This window comes from Stylophora pistillata, chromosome 8 (genome assembly GCF_964205215.1).
Source record: "Stylophora pistillata chromosome 8, jaStyPist1.2, whole genome shotgun sequence".
NCBI lineage: Eukaryota > Metazoa > Cnidaria > Anthozoa > Scleractinia > Pocilloporidae > Stylophora > Stylophora pistillata.
Genome location: NC_142526.1, coordinates 12882603 through 12903693, shown reverse-complemented (window position 1 = coordinate 12903693; position 21091 = coordinate 12882603). Strand labels below are relative to the sequence as shown.

Sequence of the window (21091 nt, the reverse complement as noted above, 5' to 3'; positions counted from 1 at the left end):
ACTCGAGAAGCTAGAGTTGCCCTCGGCTATCGCCTCGGGCAACTCTTACGCTTCTTTCGTGCTCTCGAAACTTCCCGCGTGCTCCATAACTCGATAGTGCACGCTAAAGCATGAACCAATTGTTAAGGATAGTTTCGTTGCAAAATTCTGAATGGGGGTTTTTCTGCGTTGATTTAAATGAATTTATTGTCAAGTGCTTTTAGAAAATAAAGATCAAACCGTTCTTCCCGTAGTATTAACTCTTTTGTGATTTAATATTAAAACATTTCTGAAAAGGAAATTCGATAAATCAACAATTTTTTATGACTAAATAATCTGTTGGCTTACTACATGTGGTTCGACGGAAAGAGGGTGGGACTGAATACATTCCCGGATGTCCTCGTAGTCGTAAGTATAAGATACAAGCGATAGCTCCGGTTCGAAAGGATTGTCATATTTAGTAGTAGGAATTTCACAGCTTGAAACACAGAGAGGGTTGAAGGACGCTGTTTGTGACACATTCTAAGAAAGCCTTGTGGTTAATTTAGATGCTGTGGAGGACAGCTGGTAAAAAAAGTACTTAGCTTTTACAAAAGAGACTCTTGACTCTGATGATGACGTTCGCACAGGTTGTCGAAACGTCAGTCACTACCACCGACAACAGTCCTTCTCAGGACTACACTCACCCGGACGATCAGACTACACCTTCACATGTAACCCCCGGGTTCAAGCCATTTACTGCATTGCTCAAGGTGTGTTAAGCAGTTTAGTGTCTTATTGAAATCAGATAAGACTTTTTTCTTAGATTGTCTCGAAAACTAATCAAAAGTGCTAGAAAAGAGTAAGGATTTCGTCTTTATAGCATACTTAGGTCTACTTAGGCCTCAGAACCATAGAATTTACCCCAATTAGCCATTCCCTCCTCTCCCCTCGATTTGACGGCATCAATGTTGTGAATATGTTATCCTTTTTAGGTACAAGTTGGAAATAAAAGCATGCACTTTAAGAAATAACCACTCGTTCATCGCCTACTGTTTAATTGGATTTGGTCCTTGGTTATTTACTGACGCAACAGAAATATGACTTAAATCTCATTAATTTTTCATTGGGGAGAGGTCAGAGTTGCATTTCCGTGCGAGCATGGAGTTGTCGCATTGCGACACAAGTTATAATCATTGTATTTATTCTCGGATTTTCAAATGAAAACTCGAAGCAGCTAGATAAGTCATGTAGTTCCACGTCCGTTTTAAAAGCATGCTATGTCCGCCAGTTGAATCTCACTAGTTAATTATACTTACAAAGTGATTCTGTCTTATGCAAACGAAGCTAGCAGTTAATCATTATTTCGATGCCTCCAGCCAATGCCTGTTGTTAACGCAGCACCTAGGCAACCATTTGTCCTCACAAGAATTTCATGGGATTACTAGTTTATTTGTCGCCTTTTCAGGTTTGGCACATTTTGCCAAGTAAACTTCAAGTTCAACGAAAGTTTAAGGTTGTCACACGTGTGATTCAAAGGGAGCAATCACAAACATTCCTTTTGTATTATGTGGATTTCTAAAGAAACAAAACACAATGGCGGATATTGTTATTAGGAATGGTTACAACGGCTTCGTCCACAAAGGCCACAATTCTAGCTTTAGCAAACCTCCTCCGTCGTTCAAGAACAGACTACCACCATTACCAAACGACAAATATGGTGTGGTTTCGCCCGAACGCGGCTTACAATCTCCTTTCTTACAAGGTTCGCTGTCAGATCACAGCAACACAGATATTGTTATTCTGTTGGACGACGAAATAAAACGAATTCGCCAATTGAGCAACAACCTTGGGATAAACCATCGCCACGAAATAGCTCAATATCATAACCGCTTTCACGGCCTCAAACAAGGCGGCCGACTACCGCAGTTAGAAAGTACGAAATGTTGGAGACAGAGCCACAACTGGATAAAACGCATGGATATTATTGGTAGAGGTGACACTCCAAAAATCCAGACTGGTTTCGATTTCAAAGCCGCCGGAAAATTCAGCTTGGATTTGGACAATTTGCCGAAGGGAAGAAAGAAGGTACTTAAACCTGTCGATATACCATCGCTTGGGTGTTCGTACAGGTTGCCGATACCCAAGAAACAAAAACAGAAAACTACAATGACAATAACGTAGCGCTTCGAGATATTTGGTGACTTCGTTAGGGTCGCATAGGTTACCATAGCGCACTACTCTAAGATACACATCTCTTGGCGTATTTCGTATTTTCTTTGGTCCTCATTTTGTCGAGCCGGTGCAAGTTTATCGAAAAGAATAATCAAAAGTTTTGAAGAAAAGTGTGGAAAAAGTGTGCTACAATCAGATCAACTACAGAAAGGATCTTTAGTTTTGAATAGTGCAAGTGCTTGAACATGAAAATTGTAAATTATGATTATTAACGGTTTATTTGATCACCTGAAAGTAGCGTGAACGGGGCTCATACAGGAAACAGAATATTAAATGTGAACTACACACATACATCTAGGATGTTATATTTCAGTCGTTCAGTGCTCTTAGGAGCTCGTGAATCGCGAAGGTCACGGGAACTCGTGCACACAGGGAAAACCGTAAACCTGCGTGTGCGCTACAAATTCTCTTTCATATCAATTAAAAGGAAATCATGATAAATTAGCCACTAAATTAATAAATTTAGCTTTCCTATAGCGTAAGAGTAAATATTGAGGATACTGTCCGTAAAGACAGGAGTTAAATCCACTGATGTCATCCCCTGGTCTGATATCTAAACCTGTCGGTGGAGAACCTCTCTTTTCATGTTGACCCTGTCGGTGTCTATTTATATTATCAGTCCTCTCCATCTCGTGTTTTTATCCTTTAACAAAGCACTTTATAAGTAGTAAAAGTACAAGCGATCAATATGTTGATGCATACTTTAAAACATTTTTATATCATCTGTTGCGTGGCCTTACCCTGCTGGAAGAGAATCATTTCCTGTTTCTCAACAGCAATCTTGGTCTAGTAAATAGATCCTACCAATCAATATGTTTTTAATGAAAGCGACAGAACCAATTTGATTTATAATAGCTCGATAGAATAGTTTTATCAAGCCATGGCCAGCTCCTTCCATATGATGGCCTTCATTTAAATTCATAGTGATAGGATCTAGGTCTGACAATTTGTTTGGCACTGGTGAATCAGACGGTTGGTAAATTCATTTATCTATTTCTTACTTTTCTAAGCCTTTGAGTCCCTCAGTTCATGTAATGAATTGTGGAAGTAACCTAATTTGGTAAGCTTTCGGTGTTCAGTGTTAAGACGCCCACTTTTCGGCTTTTTTATTACGAAGTCACTTTTTACAAACCCAGAGAGTTTTGGTTCATATTTCAAGCTCTGACGATACGCTCTAGTGAAATAGCACGGTGCATCTCAATTTTATGAAATGTTATCTGATCTTGGCTAACAGCCCACGAATTAAAAGTATTCACTGAGACAAATTTAGTGATACTTGAGTCTTACAGAGAAAAAAGCTGCAGATTCTTCGACAAATAACGCCATATGCCTCATGGAAGTCACGGATTCTTAAACTGTAGATTAGAAAGTTCATGGCAGAGTTTGACAGAGCAAGAGTCCTAATCCACATGTGAGCGACTCCCTGGGGTTGGACAAGCGCCTTGCCAGCCACGAACAAAGTGATAACTAGTGGAAACCAGCAAATAGTGAAAACAGCGATCACTATCGCCAGAGTGCAGGCCACACGTACCTCAACTCGAGAACTGACGTGCACCGAAAGTGCCTGTCCCTTATTCTGGCGTCTCCTGTTCTTTAATCTTATCAAAAATATCATGATCAACGCGTAGGACACTATGATGATGATGTAACTCGCGGCGAAGGTCCCTGCTCCTAGTAAAGCTTTTGGGAAGGAATCTGGAATTACAGCGCTCATAACAGGGACCGCCAAGGAGAAGGTCCAACAAGCTATGAGCATAATCTTTAGTCCGTACTTCTGCATCATGATCTCATGACGGAGAGGATACGTCACAGCCAACAAACGATCCACGCTGATCGCTGCTAGGTGCACCACTGAGGCAGAGCAGGATACTCTGGATGTTATCTTGTACACTACTTCCAGGTTGGGTGCACAGTCCTTGACGAACGTGATCTTAGCGAGGATGGCCACAACAAGAGGCTCACAAACCATGGTGACGATCAAATCAGCGATGGCCAAGCTAACTAGAAGGAAGTTTGATGGTCGTCGAATACGAAGATTTGTGGCAACTGCCACGCAAACCATTAAGTTACCAAATGTTCCCAAAACACCCAAGATAGAATTGACTGATATCAGAGTGATACCATGAGCAACTGGAAGAGAACAATCTTCATGTGAGACATTATACGCTGGGTAATTCACAGTGACATTCATAGCGTCTGGAAAGGTCACACAGACCGACACGACAGCTAGCAAAGGAAACACGAACTAAACGGAACAGTCAGTGTTGTTCGTTATTACCAAGTGCTTATGACAATATGGTGAAGGCGAGGCAGGAACATAAAGAGTATGTGGGCAGGAAAGTGGATTTGCAGTATTATACCAATATTGTCTATTTGCGGTACAACGCCTCGGCAATGTTATTCGACCATTAGCCAATGGTACTCTAAATTTTCCGTGTGAAGTAGGTAAAAAATCTTAATTGACTGACACGAAATGAGAGAGCATTTTTTTAAGTCACGCTATGCGTGTGAGAACTCTATGGAAAAATTTCACATTGCCTTTAGCCGACACACCTGGTTTTCCAATATCGATCTGCTCAACACTTTTCAAATATTCATGCAGAAAACCTCCAATAACATTTCAGTAGAATGATGTTGGTGCTTGAATAACATAGAATCAATCTTGGCAAGATTCCAAAGGCACATATAGCTTTTTATCTGAAATGTTTTCCTCTCAATCCTTAATACCTCGAAGTAGATTCAATTACGATAAGAGAAAACTGAAAACGCTTTAGCTTGTATTATTTTCTTGTGTTTTGAACTCATGATAACCCTTCTAAGGTTCTTGTAGCTGGCCAGTATAAGTTGAAGAGTTCGCGGAGTAATAAATATTAGCAGATACAGGGAAAGACCAGAGTGTACACCGCTATTTATCAAACTCCTATTCACCGACTATTGAGGCCGCTCTCAAGCTTAATTAGTAACTTTAAGACATCGATGAACAAAATCAAGCGAGATGCGAAAAAAAATGTAATATTCAAGCCTACTCAGTGAGAACAGTATTAAAACCAGAGATGTTTTCCGCTTTTTCTGAAAGCGTTGAAAACTGATTGGTTCGGTCCTTTTTGTTCTGTTTCTTCTTCCGGCGTCGATCCGTGCACGAAGGCTTCGGACGGCACTTCATTTGTAGACTTGCCAGGGGTTGTGATGGAGCCCGTTAATATCTTCTCCGCCCCTTTTCTCCGCCAAATAGCCCCCTTCTTTTTATATATTGCTCCACTTTCTCTTTCCTCCAAGTAGAATTTTAAAACAATAGCTCTTTCGTCGCTTAAGGTATCGCATTTTTTGGTGATACGATTGCTTGTGGCCTCAGCGAAAACCGGTAAAAGTTCTACTCTTTCTCCGTTGATAGATAAACCAAATTCTTCGACGTGCGTGATATGTTTTCCTTTTAAATTACAATTTGCCTTAGCGGGATTTGTTTTGAAGCAGCTTTTCTTTTTATAAACAGCTAGGTTAGGTTTAAACATGATTCTGTCATTCATCAGATTAGCAAAGTCCGTCACGGTTATTCAGTTTCCACTGCATACCCTCGAGTCGTATACTTTCCAAGTAATTTAGTCATGGACCAGACTAATCTGTATACGCAAAGAATCGTTTTTCCTCAGTGTAAACTACATTTCCCTAGTCGAAATGCGTTTGTAATCTTTGACATGATGTGACAGTTACGTGACAGGACTTTGTCAATTTTCATTTTATTCTAAAAACAAATGCAACCTGCCCTACATGAAACGGTTTCAGTGCGAAAATTCTCAGTTTAAAACCTCTTTTTCTTTTTTTTTCAATTATTATAATCTCAGTAGAGAAAGTTCTTAGAAAGAAGCATGGGGTTTTGTAAAATAGAAATAGTCGGTTGCATAAACTCGAACTTCCCGGAAGGCCACGGGGGGGTAACTCAAAATGTTAATTAACAAACAAGATTTAAATGGACCATTTGCCGGCTCAGTATTCCCACCGACAAATGAAAAGCTTGCGGCAGAATTACAATTGGCTGTTGATGACACCGCTAAAAGTTTCAAAATCAGTTCTTTGCCTCTGACCGTCAATGGGTTCATATGGTTTTGCAAATGTGGAGTTCTAATTTAGATGACCAATCATCGGTACAGTTTGTCAAGTGAAAGGCATTTTGCAGGACCGATTCGCTATCGAAGGGGCTTCAAAATTCTCATCTACAACTATCAATAGGTTTCCGCTCGTCCACATAGCTACTGGTATCGTAGTTACACTTGCTACTAAAATGAATCTAGTCCATCGTCTTCGCCAAACAGTCATGACTGGCAAATTCTGATAACGAGTTTCGATTGCCAGAGATGCGCTTGTAAAGAACCACTCAATCACCATTTGAACTGACACCGTTTTGGAAAAAGATTGGAGCAAGTTCAAAAAAGAATATTTCTCCAGGTAAACATATTGATAAAAAAACAACAAGCCATTGACAGAAACTATAGCAGTTGATTCAAACATCATGCTTATGATAGCGATGTCAGCCATAAGTCTCTCGCGACGAGGAGTGCGAAAACTTCCCCAACAAGCCAACTTTTTTTCCCCGCACAGTTGGTGACAACAATGATCGACCACCACCATTGCACTTCGTTCCACCACTTCTGTTATACCGTGGATTATTCCCAGAACAGCAATAAACACCAAACTTTTCAATTCTGCTTGTAAGACTCGAAAGATAACTGATGTGATAGAGTACAACGGCGCAAGCAGGACATATGAATATCCCGGATGGGTAATGTTCCATAACCGCTGAACACATATGCGTGAAATGACTTTAGCAGCCACGCCAATGAGAGGAGAGAACATGGCAATTAACGGCCTACCGTGACCCTTTTCATTTTGCCTTTTATAAGCGGGATAGATGAAATATATAGCAGCGGAGGCGACAACAGACGCCAAAATGAATGGTGTGACTAGCTTAAATATTAAATTGGCTTCTCTTAGTCTCGATTGCAGGCCAAATTTTCTTGCAAGATAATAGAACTGAAGACAGCAACTGGCTGCGTATAACACGTACATGGGAACTCTATATACAAGTGACTCCTGGAAGAAAGGTTTTCCTATGACTTGTAAAATAACGCGGTAAAGTGCGTCAAAACAATAAATAAGAAAACACATCAGAACCAGGCTTGTTTTCAATCCGTTTAGCTGGTGTTTGAGGAAAAGTAATGTTGTCTGACAAAAGCTAAAGGCGTAAAAGATTCCACAGGCGATAAGGTCACATGCTGTTATGGTCCACTGTACATTGTATGGAATTAATCTCTTTGGAAAGTATTTACAATGTTTGAACGTTTTATAGGAAACAAATGAGAAGAGCAGATATTCTGCACCCAGGATGGTAGCAGCGAGAAGCGAAATCAAAGCTCCGATGTAGAGTGACCTGAGGATGGTTTGAAAAAAAGATGGTCTTAATCGTTTCCATGCCATACCTCTGTCTTCTAGCTGATCGCCGTTTGATTTCAGGTTTTCCTCTTCCTGTGAACAGAAAGCGTTTATAACCGTCACGTTGATATTTCTAGCTGCTAGGTAGTTTGTTTTTATGCCTTTTCTGTCGTCGTATTCCTGATAAATAAATTCATCGACTGGATAAGAATACCACTGTCGACGTGGGGCTTCTAAATAATCAAATCCAAAAGATTCAGCAGTGAATTCGGGTTCTTCAGGGTTATAATGCTCCATGACACTCCTTGTAAAAGAAAATGCCATTTGTCCGAGGAACTCTAAAACTGCACTGGCTGCCATGGTGAAGTCGTTCTTGCAAATTTTTCGTCAGGTTTTCCAAATAATATAAGCGCTTAGGTTTTTATATCCCATTCATTTCGTCATCAGTGTCACCGTGAGTTTCGAAAGTATGACTGGAAACTTTGCGTAATAACAGCTAATATTAATAAAACAAAGTGCAAAAGGCGTGACCCCCCAGACCAATAGCAAAAAAGGTAAAACATTTTTGAGGAGGTTTAAAGTTGTTTTTAACTTCATTTCTTACCACAAATTCAGTGTTTAAATGTGAAGAAAGACCTCAAATAGAAAGTTTGGCGAGCGATCGTATTCAGCTTAAACCCGCAGGCATAAAACAGGGAACTAAAAATGAACGATTGGAAAAGTTCCAAAAAGATTTGTCCTAATTGGTTACACCTTGGTTGAATTTTTGTTGGCTCACACATTTCTCGATATAGCTGGTTACTATTTTTGCATTTGGGGGGTTAAGTGTCCAAGCTATGTTTCCTACGCAGGTAACTTATTTACTGAACTGTTTTCGAAATAAAGCATAAACATGTGACGTAAATTAAAGAAAATATATCCGTATCATGAGGCCGGATATTACGCATGCAGTTGGTAACTACACTATTAACAACTCATTACTAGACACCCTTTTAGTCTTTAAGCCATCAGAAGACGGTTGTCACCAATTTTATCGTTTAGTATTGCCCTAATCTCTACCAAAGCTATCGTCGAATTGATTGGTTTTCTCGGTAACTTCCTTGGTTGATCATTGGTAATTCTCGTCTTGGTCGATCTCTAAACTACGCACACTCGCTTTAGCATACCGATTCGACTGACTTGCTCGACAGTAGGGTTTGCGGGCTTCTTCTAGTTACAACCCTTATAAAAACAAGTTTTCATTTGAAAACTGTAACTCCCATTCTGGAGTATATACACTATTTCGTTTTGTGCTTCGGTACATTGCCTCTTGCATGTCATCATCCTCTAATTCTGCTCTTTGACAGGTTTCAGTTTTGGTAATCGTTGTTACTTCCGGAAAACTGTTCAAGCAATATATGAGGCCTCCTGTAGTTTGCTTAGCATTAGGGTCATCAACTTCCTCATTACTCGTTGTTATTTCCGGAAAACTGTTCAAGCAATATTTGAGGCTTCCTTTCACTCTGGTATGCCTTCTATGACTGAGCGAAAGATTTGAGGGCGTGTTGTATTCCCCCTTTTTGTTTTGAAGTAAATTGCCTCCATGCTAGTGTGTTTGGAAGATGTTATCAATTTAGTGAGCCGAGGACTTTCACATCCCTCTAGATCCACACGAATATCGAATAAAACATTGGGATGATAAATATATCAAACAGTTAAGATTAGATCGGCTTGTTCCTTTCGGTTGACGAAAGTTAAAGGAAAACTCATTCAAGAAATTGGGTTTAAATATTGTTTCAAAATAGCTTTGCGAGAGAGAGGCATAAGTATTAGGTAGCTATCAATTCAGTGAATCGAAGAATTTCGCCGGCATCCCTCTCAATCCACATGAATATCGAATAAAACACTGGGATAATAAATATAAGAAACAATTAAGATTTGATTCTTGTTCGTTTCGGTTGACGAAAGGTAAAGCAAAATTCATTAAAGAAATTGGATTTAAATATTGTTTCAAAATAGCTGTGCAAGAAAGAGGCATAAGTACGAGGTAATTGTGAAGTTGGCCTCCTTAAATGATCGATGAGCTGCCGATTTTAAACTCCTTGTTGCTTCAAGTTTCCATGAAATAATCCATGCCTCAATTCTTCATTTGGTGGGGTTTTTAAAGCTCTTTTATTAGAAGAATAAAGGAGACAAGAGTGGTTCTATTGGGTGACTGCACTTAAAATCTAAATTCACAAATACAAAATTGATTGATTTATGTCCGGCACGTTAGACATTACTACTTGTTCACCACTAGTGCTTTCCATTCGTTCCTTCATTCATCCATTCCTTCTTTCAATTGTTCTTTCGTACGTTCGTCGTATGTAATTGGTCCGTAGTCAGTAATTTGTTCATTCGGGTTCGGAATGTGTTCGCCTACACTTTGTGATTGTTTTTTCGTTTTTTCGTTTCCTCGTTCATTCGAAAATCTTATCGCTTCACTTCAATTTCAATTTCCATTTCTCGTATCTTTTCTCTATTCGTTTTTTCTGTTTATTCCCTCTGTCTTTTCTTCATCTCTCCGTGCATCTTTAATATACTTACTCGACCAGCCAACTGATATTTTACCCTCATTTACGCGATAGTTCTATCAATACATCAAAGGCTCTGCTAAGGTACATATTTTTTATGTTTAACAACAATTGGCATCGCTCGCATTCGACGATCTAATATCTGTTTTTGACTAGTAATTGGGAAGTCACTGATCAACAGTTTGAAACTTTTTCGATCCATTTTGCTCGCACTTTATAATTACATCATCATTATCATATATACATTATCAGAAGGTAAGTCGAGTTTTGAAATTTGCCGGCCCTAGTCCGTAACCTTCTATTGTATCTTAGTTCGTATCAAAATTATTTCCGTTCTTTGAGCTATTTTAGGCCTAACTTATTTTTGCGTGTTTAGGGTTTCTTGAGCTTTACTTAAACCATATTTGGATTTGACTGAGTTAACTACCCTAAGTTATGTTTTCTTTCCACTTTATCTCGAAAGGAGAAAGACACTCAACTTATCCCAGTGATTTGTTCTGACTCAAAGCGAAAGGGCAGGTCAATTTAATTCAATTGCAACGATGCATTTTCACCACAACAAAGCACTAAATTGTTATGCACAAGCTTTACTATATTGAGAGATAAATATAATTTTCCGGTGTCTGGAGGAAATTGATGTTATCAGAATTTACTTTTTGCGCCGAGTACCGTAATATGAACATTAGCTTGATTATTAAATACGAATCTATATGACCGGATAAAATAAAATAAAGCATTTTTTTTTACACTAGATAAACGAGTTCTAAAATAAAATCAAAATACATTAATTAGTTCCTTTCAAACCGACGTCTTCCATCCGAAATTTCGAACTGACAAGCTGTCACGTCTTGTACTCATTGCAATATTTTCTGAAAAGCATACAAATGATTAAAGCCGAGTCATATTGGTTACTGATTATGTAATTACTTACTTTTATAGCAGTATTAGAATGAAGTAAGATTAATGCCATTTCATTGCACTGATGAAGTTTAACTTTCCGTTTCACTACCTGCTATATATTCACATCAGTTCGAGTTTAGACAAGTACCTACTCGCTTCACCTTCGCCGGTCTCCACAATGAATGAATCTTTGAACGACAGCGCCATCTCATCTACTACCATCTCGGTAGAAGATTGTTCTCTCCCTGTAGCTCATGGCATCGCTCTTATTTCTGTAAATGCTTTAGTGGGGGTGTTTGGAACACTAGGTAACTTACTGGTTTGCTTGGCAGTCATCACATATCCTCGATTACGTCGACCATCAAACTACCTTTTGTTCAGCTTGGCCATCGCTGATTTGATCGTCACCATGGCGTGTGAGCCTCTAGTTGTGGCAATCTTCATTAAAAGAACGTTCTTCAACGACTGTGCACCAGACTTGGAACTTCCATACGTGATTTTATCTATGCTTTCGTGCTCAACTTCTGTAGCACATATGGCGGCGATCAGCATCGATCGTTTCATCGCAGTTGTGTTTCCCCTGCACCACAGAGCCTTGGTTGATACCTTCGAACTAAAAGTCATGTTGATAACATGTTGGGCATATCCGATCTTAGTTCCCATCTTAAGCGCCATCGTTCCACCAACCTTTTCAAAAGATCTTTTTGCTTTGTTGATGTTTGCAATCAGTTATGGAATTGTTTTCTTGTCATACTCACTTATCGTGATTTTTCTTGTCAGACATAAAAGACAAGAAAAGCAGCTTGGAATGCGTCGAAATAGTAGTGCTAGTCATGAGAATCGTGTTGAAATCCGGGTGGCCTCCACTCTTGGGATCGTAATTCTTGTTTTCACGGTGTGCTGGCTTCCATTCGTCGTGGTGCTTTATGCAACAGGACGCCTACTGGTTAAAAAGCACGGAGTTGCTTATATGTGGATCAGGACCTTGGCTCTTTCAAACTCTGCCATAAATTTCTTGATATATGGTTCAAGAATGAAGAACTTTCATGACGCGTTCTCAGCAACTGGGCGAAAAATTCTGGGTGCTTTCACTCGAAAATGTTCCCGGACCCAAGTGTTTAATGTGAACGATAGCAATTGAAAGACCCAGGATCCCAATTCGAGATGATAACATTTATGAACAGGACATTCTGCCCGGTCTAGAACGTAATGTTTTCTAAGAGGATACAGGCTTGACGTTTCTACTGAAACGAATAGAGAGTTATAGGGCCAATAACGTGTAAGGTGATGACTAGACATTGTTTAGTTGAAAGGACTGAAAATGGTTGAAAGCAGTCTTGCAACGAAGTCGAGCCAACGTGCTCGCAATTCCTGGCCTACACGGAAGCAATATAAAATGATGGAAAGTATGCATTAGGTATTTATGAACCATGCTTAAGATTGGCCATTGACACTGAGGCATTATGACAACGTAGATAAAAAATGATTCTCTCTTCTGCTAATACGAGCAAATAATTCTTCCATAGTGAAAACATGACATAAAAAACACGACCACTCTCATCATCGCTTTAGCGGGCCGCGAGGCCTTCCTGTGCTTCCTAACTACAGAAGTTAGTAACGATTTAATTCAATCAACAGTAATGCCAATATTTCGAAATATAAATATCGAGATTCAGTTGATCATGCAAAATTTGTTCGGTAACATCTCAAAGAACTGCAACATCGATATGTTGAGAATGACCTCTCAGGTGATACTGATGCCCTCTTTACTTTTTTTTCAGGTGTTTGGTGAATTTTGCATGGTAATGATTTGAATGTATTGGTGTGTCAATGGATGAACTTAGTCTTCAATATTTCTATATAATTTTAACAATGACAAATAACTACTTAGCAGCATCACTTTGAAATTCTAAGCCAAATATATTTGACACGGAGGAAATGGTCTCTCGAAATGCAGACATAGTAACTGTAAGTATGTCTGACTTTCGTGTGGCTCTCAATTGATATAACAATATTTTACATTTTCGACTTTTTGACTGAGGGCAATGTTTATGTCACCGTTCGCAGTGTATAGAAAGGTTAGCCTAAGAATATGGCTCACGTCACAGAATTTCAAACTTATGATCATTGGTATCGATTAAGGAATATCATCACTTTTGAGTATAGATAAACTTTTCCACTGACGGTCACGAAAGTATTTTAATCAGAAAAATACTAAGTTTGTGAGAAATTCTGGTTTCAAGAGCAAAAGAGAAACGGTCAACGAGAAGAAATCTCTTCTCTGATGCACTATCCAAGGTGAGGGTGATTATGTTAAGCCTTAAAACGCCATTGATTATATCATAAAACGATATTTTATATTGAACGAGTCAGGAAATGAGATTTGAAACGACATATTTTGTCATTACTTAAGGTCGGATAGCGCTGTACCTGAAATTATTAGCTTCTAATATTTGAATAGACAAACGAAAAAAATGTGAAGCATGTCGAAGTCCTAAATGTAATAACTTTCCTAAATGTAATAAAGTCCTAAATGTAATAACACTTGGTCCTAAATACAATAAAGTCCTAAATGTAATAACATTTTGTCCTAAATGTAATAAAGTCCTAAGTGCAACAACATTTGGTCCTAAATGTAATAAGCCTCCAATGCAATAGTTTAACTGTGCGTGTGCATCCACATTGAGATGTTAACGTGACAACTGTTGCACCAGAGAATCCTCTGACCAAAATTCATGGCGTATGTGTGAGCTCTCTCGCTGATTTTAAACAGGGTCCTTTTTTTTTGCTTGAGATGTAGGTCGAGAAGCATTGGCTACAAACCTTCATCACCATATGCTTTTGGCATCAAATTGACAGATCCCAAAACAATAGAACGCTGACCAATACGGCCATCTTGACCGAAAAGGCTTGGTCAAGAGATTTCATAATTTCGGCAAGTAGTTTTTCACGGAAAAAAAATGCGTTTTATTTTCGTAATAACGGATAACGGAAAATAGTATCTTTGTTTCACGTATCGCGACTGGCACATCATTCACAGTTCACGGCTTTTAACTTTTTACAATCATGAGTCACGGCAATTAAAAACAGCCAATCACGTTTCACTGAAAACCGCCACATTTACATTTAGACATGGAGACGAAACTGCCGAGACGATATTATTTGTCTGACCATTTATTAATGCAGATTTAAAGGACGAAAACCTGCGACTAGTTGTTGAAGAATCATCGCATGAAAACTGAAAACTCTTAACCTTGGGATCCTAAAGAAATTTATGAGAAGACAAATCCGAATTTGCGGAAGCATTGTAGCAGTTGTAAACGAACGATGTAGTTAATTTAATATTACCACTAGTGTTATTTACCCATTCAGACTGGGAACAATCTAGGACGTGTGAAAGAACTGAAGCGGAAACTGTTTCCAAACAGAATTTACATAAACTTCAACATTGCCTATAGTCCGGAAGCCACGACTGGAAAATTGAGGTTTCGCACAACCCACGAGTTAGAAAAGGTTTGATAGTAGGTTTTGATAGAGGAAGACCTGCTGATTAACGCTAGGGATTCCCAGAAGTCAGTTTCATAACAGGAACTTTGCTTACGCTTTAAATCCGTGAAACATGTACCATCACTGGTCATGTGACTCTGAATATGCAAAAACACTCTTACGTAAGTACTTATTACTATAGTTTACTTTCATTTATAAACACTAGCCTATCATCTCAAGGGAAGAATGAACGTTTTTGTGTTAGAAAAGATAAATTTGCACTAAATTCTTATGTAAAAACTAGAATTGCTCTTTTAAAGTGAAGTTTAAATGGATTTTAAAAAGTTATCCTCTCAGCATGAAAACGAGGCTAGATAGTGGGTAGGCCCTTTTTGCTTTCTTTTGCCACAAGGTAATCGTTGAGAATTATGAAATTGTGTGACAAACCATCTGAGGGTTATCCTTATTGTTTTGGATAGGTCTATAATCGTCCATTTCATTCTTTTTATCAAAAAATCGGAAAAGGAGAATTTCTCTCCAAAGACAAATTGAGACTTTACTTATACTAGTATTATGGGATACATCGCGATGAGTCTTACACTTAACTTATTACTAATACTTCATGGAGCAAGTGATCTCTTTTGAAAGCTGCTGCTTTGTAAGTTATGGAACAGTGTAAATCTACCGAGGCTTAAACTTAGTTATATTGTTTAATCATCACAATCAGAATCACTGACATCATATTCCTCCCATTGTATCCCGTGTCGACTGCAACATGTTTCCTCTGCCATACAAGTGCAGGCTTCGGTGCAGTAAAGAACGACATTGGCGCAGGAACAGTTGTTTCGACACTCAGAAATCTTGCAAGTGCAAGTTGTCAGCTCTAGTAAACTGCTGGGTAGGGAATCCTTCGTCATAAGGTGTGGTTTCCGCTCCACATCTTCTATTATCCATCCATGTCCCACTGGGAAGGGATTTCTCGCAAGCCATCAAGAGAGCTCTTCAGATATATGTCTGATATTTGTCTGTGGTCTCTTCTTTGAGGTTGGATTGATGTTACAAATACATGCTTCTCATTTTCTCAGTGTCTCTTCGTCTTCTTGCTCTTCTTGTCTTGGAAGACCAAGATTTCCCTCGTTCACTTGGCTTCGAATCATTGCTTTCCATGCTTTTTTCTTACCAATCCCTGAGATTGAACTGTTGCTGTCACATCCGGTGAGAGCATGAAAGGCAGATAAAGCAGTAAGAACCCTGTCTCCAAGCTTCTGGCAAACATCATGAACTGGTACAAAATGCATTTGATCTCCAACACCGGCGCAGAACCACAGCTCTTTCAGTGACGTGTAATGCTCGTAAAGTGGGTTGCACTTGTTGCACGTTCACATGTACCTCACAACAAATTAGCATACATAACTTAGTGCACGTGCATTTGCAATGTGCAGTAAATTAGCATATCCAGCTTGTTACTTAAGACTTTGACATTTCGCAATTAAAGGAATACTTTATCGAGAGCACCACGCAATCAACACACTCAAAACAAGAACGTGTGTGTCATGTAATTGGAAGATGATTCTTGTTTGAGAGCTCGCAGCGTACTTAGCTTGGAACAACATCCGGGCCTCTGCTTCCTAGTAATTGGATGCAAGGTCTGCAACATCACCATGGGAATCTCTCGTGATAGCTACACCTCGCCTTCCATCCTTGAATCCTTCTGCGACGATCAGTTTGGTATTCTCCGCGAGCCTCCCCTTGTCAAGACTGCACATAAACTTTGATACGAAGTCATACAGGTTCTCCTTATTCTTGGGTTGTTAATGTACTTGGCCCATTGCTTGGGAACTGGCATCGAAGGTCCACCAATAATTACTTCCAGTGCACCTGATGTGCCCCCCCTTAATCGCTCACCAGCTTTGATTGACATCTCAAAGTACCGGTCAAAAACAACGTGAACGCAGTCACACTTGTAGGTGGACAGGGGTGAAGAAGAGATTCAGGAGCTGCTTGAAGTCGAGGGACGACTTTGACAAGCTTCTCTACGATGTTAGCTAATTAGCACTTGGCATTCTTTCTAAGAGTCCCATCTTGATGGGCGACTGCACATGGTATGGATCACAACTCATAGGTCATAACTTCTATTAGATTTATTTGACGCGCATTGGCAACAATTAGGAGCCTTCCAAAGAGGTCCCTGTCGGCACTGATTGTGGCGATCTTATCTTCTGAGGCCTTCACTTTCACCTTCTTCGTCAGAGAACTAAGGGTCTTTACCTTTAGCTTGGGAATAGGTTCCCAAAAACTAACATCATTGGTATTCAATCGCTCCTCTATGAACTCCGTCATCTGCTCTTCACCTTTTCTTCGGCAAGCGAGAAGAGATTCTGCAATCTTCTGTGGTAAAACAAAGCCCGTAGCAATATTTACAAGGGACTGTATTTCTTCAACATTGAAGGGGTTGGTCATCAGAGCTGATGAAAGCCTCCTTACATCCTCTTCGTCTCGCTTTACTCTTTGTGGAGCAGCCTCCTTATGAATAGCCTGATTACCTTTGATATCACCGTACATCTCTCCTAGGGAGGTTTTGACTGATGCACGTTCGTGAGCAGTAAGGAACCACCTTTCGAGGGCAGCTGGGCTTTGGCAGATTCCTACAATGGCCCCTCTTGGACTTCGAATCCGCGTTGATAGACTGCTCGAGAGTTAAATAGCTCCAAGTCAATTTAAAATACCTATGCTAATAGGTAGAACGCTTTAATATTAGTTCATATAGCAACTTTTTTAAGGAAATCCGAGAAAGAAAGCGAAAAGGGTCTACCCACTATCTAGCCTCGTTTTCATGCTGAGAGGATAACTCTTTAAAATCCATTTAAACTTTACTTTAAAAGAGCAATTCTAGTTTTTACATAAGAATTTAGAGAAAAATTATCTTTTTTAACACAAAAACGTTTGTTCTTCCCTTGAGATGATAGGGTAGTATTTGTAAATGAAAGTAAACAATAGTGATTAGTACTTACCTAAGAGTGTTTTTGCATATTCAGAGTCACATGACCAGTCACGGTACATGTTTCACGGATTTAAAGAGTAAGCAAAGTTCCTGTTATGAAACTGACTTTACATAGGAAGTTTAGTCTTAAAATCATGGTCAAAAGACCTGGGAATTACGTTTTATAAGCCAGCCTCGTTTTCATGCGGAACAGTGGTTTGTCCACGAAAACACCCTCTTAACGCAAAACCTATACCACAATTTGACTTTACAAACTACCTAGCGTTAATCAGCAGGTCTTCCTCTATCAAAACCTACTATCAAACCTTTTCTAACTCGTGGGTTGTGCGAAACCTCAATTTTCCAGTCCTGGCTTCCGGACTACTATCTTCAGGGATGCAACCCGTTAATCTACAGCAGACAAAGGCGTATTCTTTGCATTTTCTTCTCAATACATAGGACATTGTATTTTAATTTTTCCTTAGCGTCTTCCAAAATATACTACAAGCTGTGGTGGACATAATGTTGGAAGAAATCGAAAGTGATGACGCAGGAATGTTGGCAGGTGAAGGCTTTTGAAAAGTCCCGCAGTATATGTACTTTCCTTAGTCTTAAAACTCATTAAATGGTCTTAAATGCAACCCTTTGCCTCTACTTCAAGTTAGACTTTGAGAGATATTTCTTTTACTGTGCGAAAAGGTTGGAAAATGTTCTTGTTTTCCGCGATGAGCCATCGTCTCGGTATTTGGTGAAGGTATTTGCTTACTCTTTTCTGTTGTGACTGTTTAAAAAGGGACTAACAAGGGACATCGATCAGAAAGCGACAACATGTAGCGATCTTTCTTGTTCTGTCAAGAAAGATGCATGTAAATGGTGGTTAGTCTTGTTATATACCTACCTTGAAATTCAAGTTTCTTGGCGGCAGACAAGGAGACTGATTAGCGTAATGATTTATACATCGGAAATGCACAATCACATCACGGAATTCAATCTGAAACTTGCTCTCAGTGTTAGGAAGGTGACTGAGGTTGCGTTCTGACCGAGTCCTTCGATTCTATTGTTCTTGAGAAAGAGTAAATGTACCGTAAAACGTTTGGTTTAGACATTTAAAAAATTTGTTTTTCTAATCTTTTAGCCTTGTATATAGAATATACTTTATTAAGCGAACATTATGGACAAAACAATTAATCTTAGCGGTATTACACAATTCGCGCTGGATACTCTGAAATACGACCTTGAGAACAAACAAATAGAAATTCAAAGAAAAAATTGTTTTAAAACCTTTCAATCTTAGCACGGGTTTAAAAATGAGCCGTTTACAAAGCAAAGATTTATTTAAAAAATAAAAACCAAACGTTTTCGACACTAGGTCATCATCGTGGTAAATAGGCACCGTCCGCTAAATTAATGTTCCTGAAGTTTTGAACGGATTTTTCGAGGGTAGGGAATTGAGGTATTCTTCTTGAGATAAACAGTATCAGCTGAAATTATATATTCTATTGAGTGTGTATGATAATTTTTAGCGTGAGAAAGTTAGCCAAAATTGAAAAAAACGACGGTAAACGACTTCGAGTTAAGATAGATTTTATCTTTGGCGTAGACAATGAAGGATTCATATAAAGCAAAATTTAAAAGATTTCGCTCTAACAGGAATCAAGAATAAATTGTTTATTTTGAGAATCGAGAAGGAGAGCCAGTTGTGTTTGTAGCACAATAAACTCAAGAGGGTCGGTCAACCTTTTTTCTTTGTTTTGACTGTCTAGCCCTTCTACCGCTCTCTGCGACTTCGTCGCTGGTATTGTCCAAAAGTTACAATCAACCACACAAGCGAGTAAGTAACTGTGTTTTAGAAGCACAGAGGCGTATTGATAGTTAAGCTTAAAACAGTAGGATAAAGTATTTGAATAAGCTTTGCGTTTGAAAAGTCTCCAGTTTTTCTTTTCCCTTCTTTTAATTCCTTTTGCAGACTTCTATAAATTTTCTTGTACCTATTTGGCAACAGCGGTTCATTCTTGATGCTTTCGTTGAAAATTTTGCGTGAGTTTTTGGGGATCGGTACATCATTAGCAACCTTTCACATAGATAACCATTTTGAATGTGCTGGTCAGCAGCTTCTTTTCATTTACACCTGTTAAATGTAAGTCACTGAGTATATAATTTGATGCAGATCCACGCAGTACCTTTTTTCTTTGTTGGATTTGTTGCATGCATTTCAAGATCAAGAGAACAGAATCGTTCCCAATTATCTTCTCTTGGGGAGAAAAATCATCTCGTCGCTATTCATATAACCACGAAAATATTCGAAAATTTGAAAACAATAACTTTCTGAAGAGCTGTTACAAGGTCCGAATTGGGAAACAAAATGTGCATGCTAACAAGGTCTGGTCTAAAAAGTAAAGGCAAAAAATTAATATCTAAGCCCGCAAATTGTCCGACCTACAAGTCTAGAGACTTTCTTGTCCAAGTTCTTAATTTGGTTTATGACTTGTACCTCCGTCACTGATCACACAAGTATAACGTTATCACATTTTTGCAAAATCTATTGTACTTAAGAGTCTGAGCCAGTGATATATGGAGGTATTGGTCAGCGTACTCATTGTTTTGCCAGCTGTCATTAGATGCTGTCAGTATAACGGTCTCCAGCCAATGCTACTCGACTTGCGGCTAGTAAGTAAAAAGATGCTGGTTGATATCAGCGAGCCCGCCGCAATGTGACATGAATACTGGTGAGAGGATTTTTTGGTGCAATAGCTGTCACTTTAACACCTCAATGTGGATGTCCGTTATAACAACAATGCATTAGCACATTCAAACGATTGCATTAGAGGCTTGTTACAATTAGGACCAAATGTTATTACATTTAGGACTTTATTACATTTAGGACTTTATTACATTTAGGACTTTATTACATTTAGGAAAGTTATTACATTTAGGACTTCAACAAAGCACAGCATACTTATTTTGCCTTGCCCATTTTTCAAATCAAATCCACTCACGTTATCTACCGACATAAAGCTTCACTCCGTCCTCAAATGATTTGATATGGTTCCAATTTCTCACCGAGCCTCTTTGGACATGATTTTTTGCCGAGCATATTCTAACCAGAATATATATATCTTATTAGACGTTTTGAAGGTGTAGTCTGATCGTCCGGGTGAGTGTAGTCCTGAGAAGGACTGTTGTCGGTGGCAGTGACTGACGTTTCGACAACCTGTGCGGAAGTCATCATCAGAGTCAAGTGAATGATTGTTGTCAGTAGAATGTTCTTATTCCAGTTCGTGTGAAATGATCGGTTGGTTTTGCCGTGATGTTATTGGCTGTAAGACTCAAGTGACGTAAGTCGGTCGTGATTGGTCTGTTTCGGTCTGTCGGTAAAGCTGGGTTGTTCTTTTTCGGTCATTTGTGATGTTTATGTCGTGAATGAGTCGTTTGTATGGGGCGGGTAGTTGTTGACATCTGTTTAGGGGAGTCTGTTCTAAGTTAGTAAACCAGCTTTCCAGAGTCAGTCGTTGAAAATAGTCGGTGCTGTAGGTTAGGCATTGCGCAGAGTCCCAGT

General features: G+C 39.1%; 3 protein-coding genes and 1 pseudogene across 4 annotated transcripts; 2 read left to right on the top strand and 2 right to left on the bottom strand.

The window, feature by feature from the left end:
* Positions 1-1180: 1180 nt before the first annotated feature.
* Positions 1181-2670, top strand: LOC148725046 (uncharacterized). The gene has a single exon (XM_088729667.1). The coding sequence runs from the start codon at positions 1555-1557 to the stop codon at positions 2140-2142; it is 588 nt and encodes a 195-aa protein (XP_088585793.1). The 5' UTR covers positions 1181-1554; the 3' UTR covers positions 2143-2670.
* A 210-nt stretch (positions 2671-2880) lies between these two features.
* On the bottom strand, positions 2881-5184 carry LOC111332778 (histamine H2 receptor). The gene has a single exon (XM_022938210.2). It carries the CDS (start codon positions 4382-4384, stop codon positions 3446-3448), a length of 939 nt encoding a protein of 312 aa, XP_022793945.2. The 5' UTR covers positions 4385-5184; the 3' UTR covers positions 2881-3445.
* Positions 5185-5367: 183 nt separating this feature from the next.
* On the bottom strand, positions 5368-11102 carry LOC148725045 (uncharacterized). Its single transcript, XM_088729665.1, has one exon. The coding sequence runs from the start codon at positions 7975-7977 to the stop codon at positions 6343-6345; it is 1635 nt and encodes a 544-aa protein (XP_088585791.1). The 5' UTR covers positions 7978-11102; the 3' UTR covers positions 5368-6342.
* LOC148725044 (alpha-1B adrenergic receptor-like) lies at positions 11097-13650 on the top strand (annotated as a pseudogene). The gene is made up of 2 exons (XR_015990409.1): positions 11097-12486; positions 12851-13650. The product of XR_015990409.1 is annotated as an alpha-1B adrenergic receptor-like (transcript).
* Positions 13651-21091: the final 7441 nt, after the last annotated feature.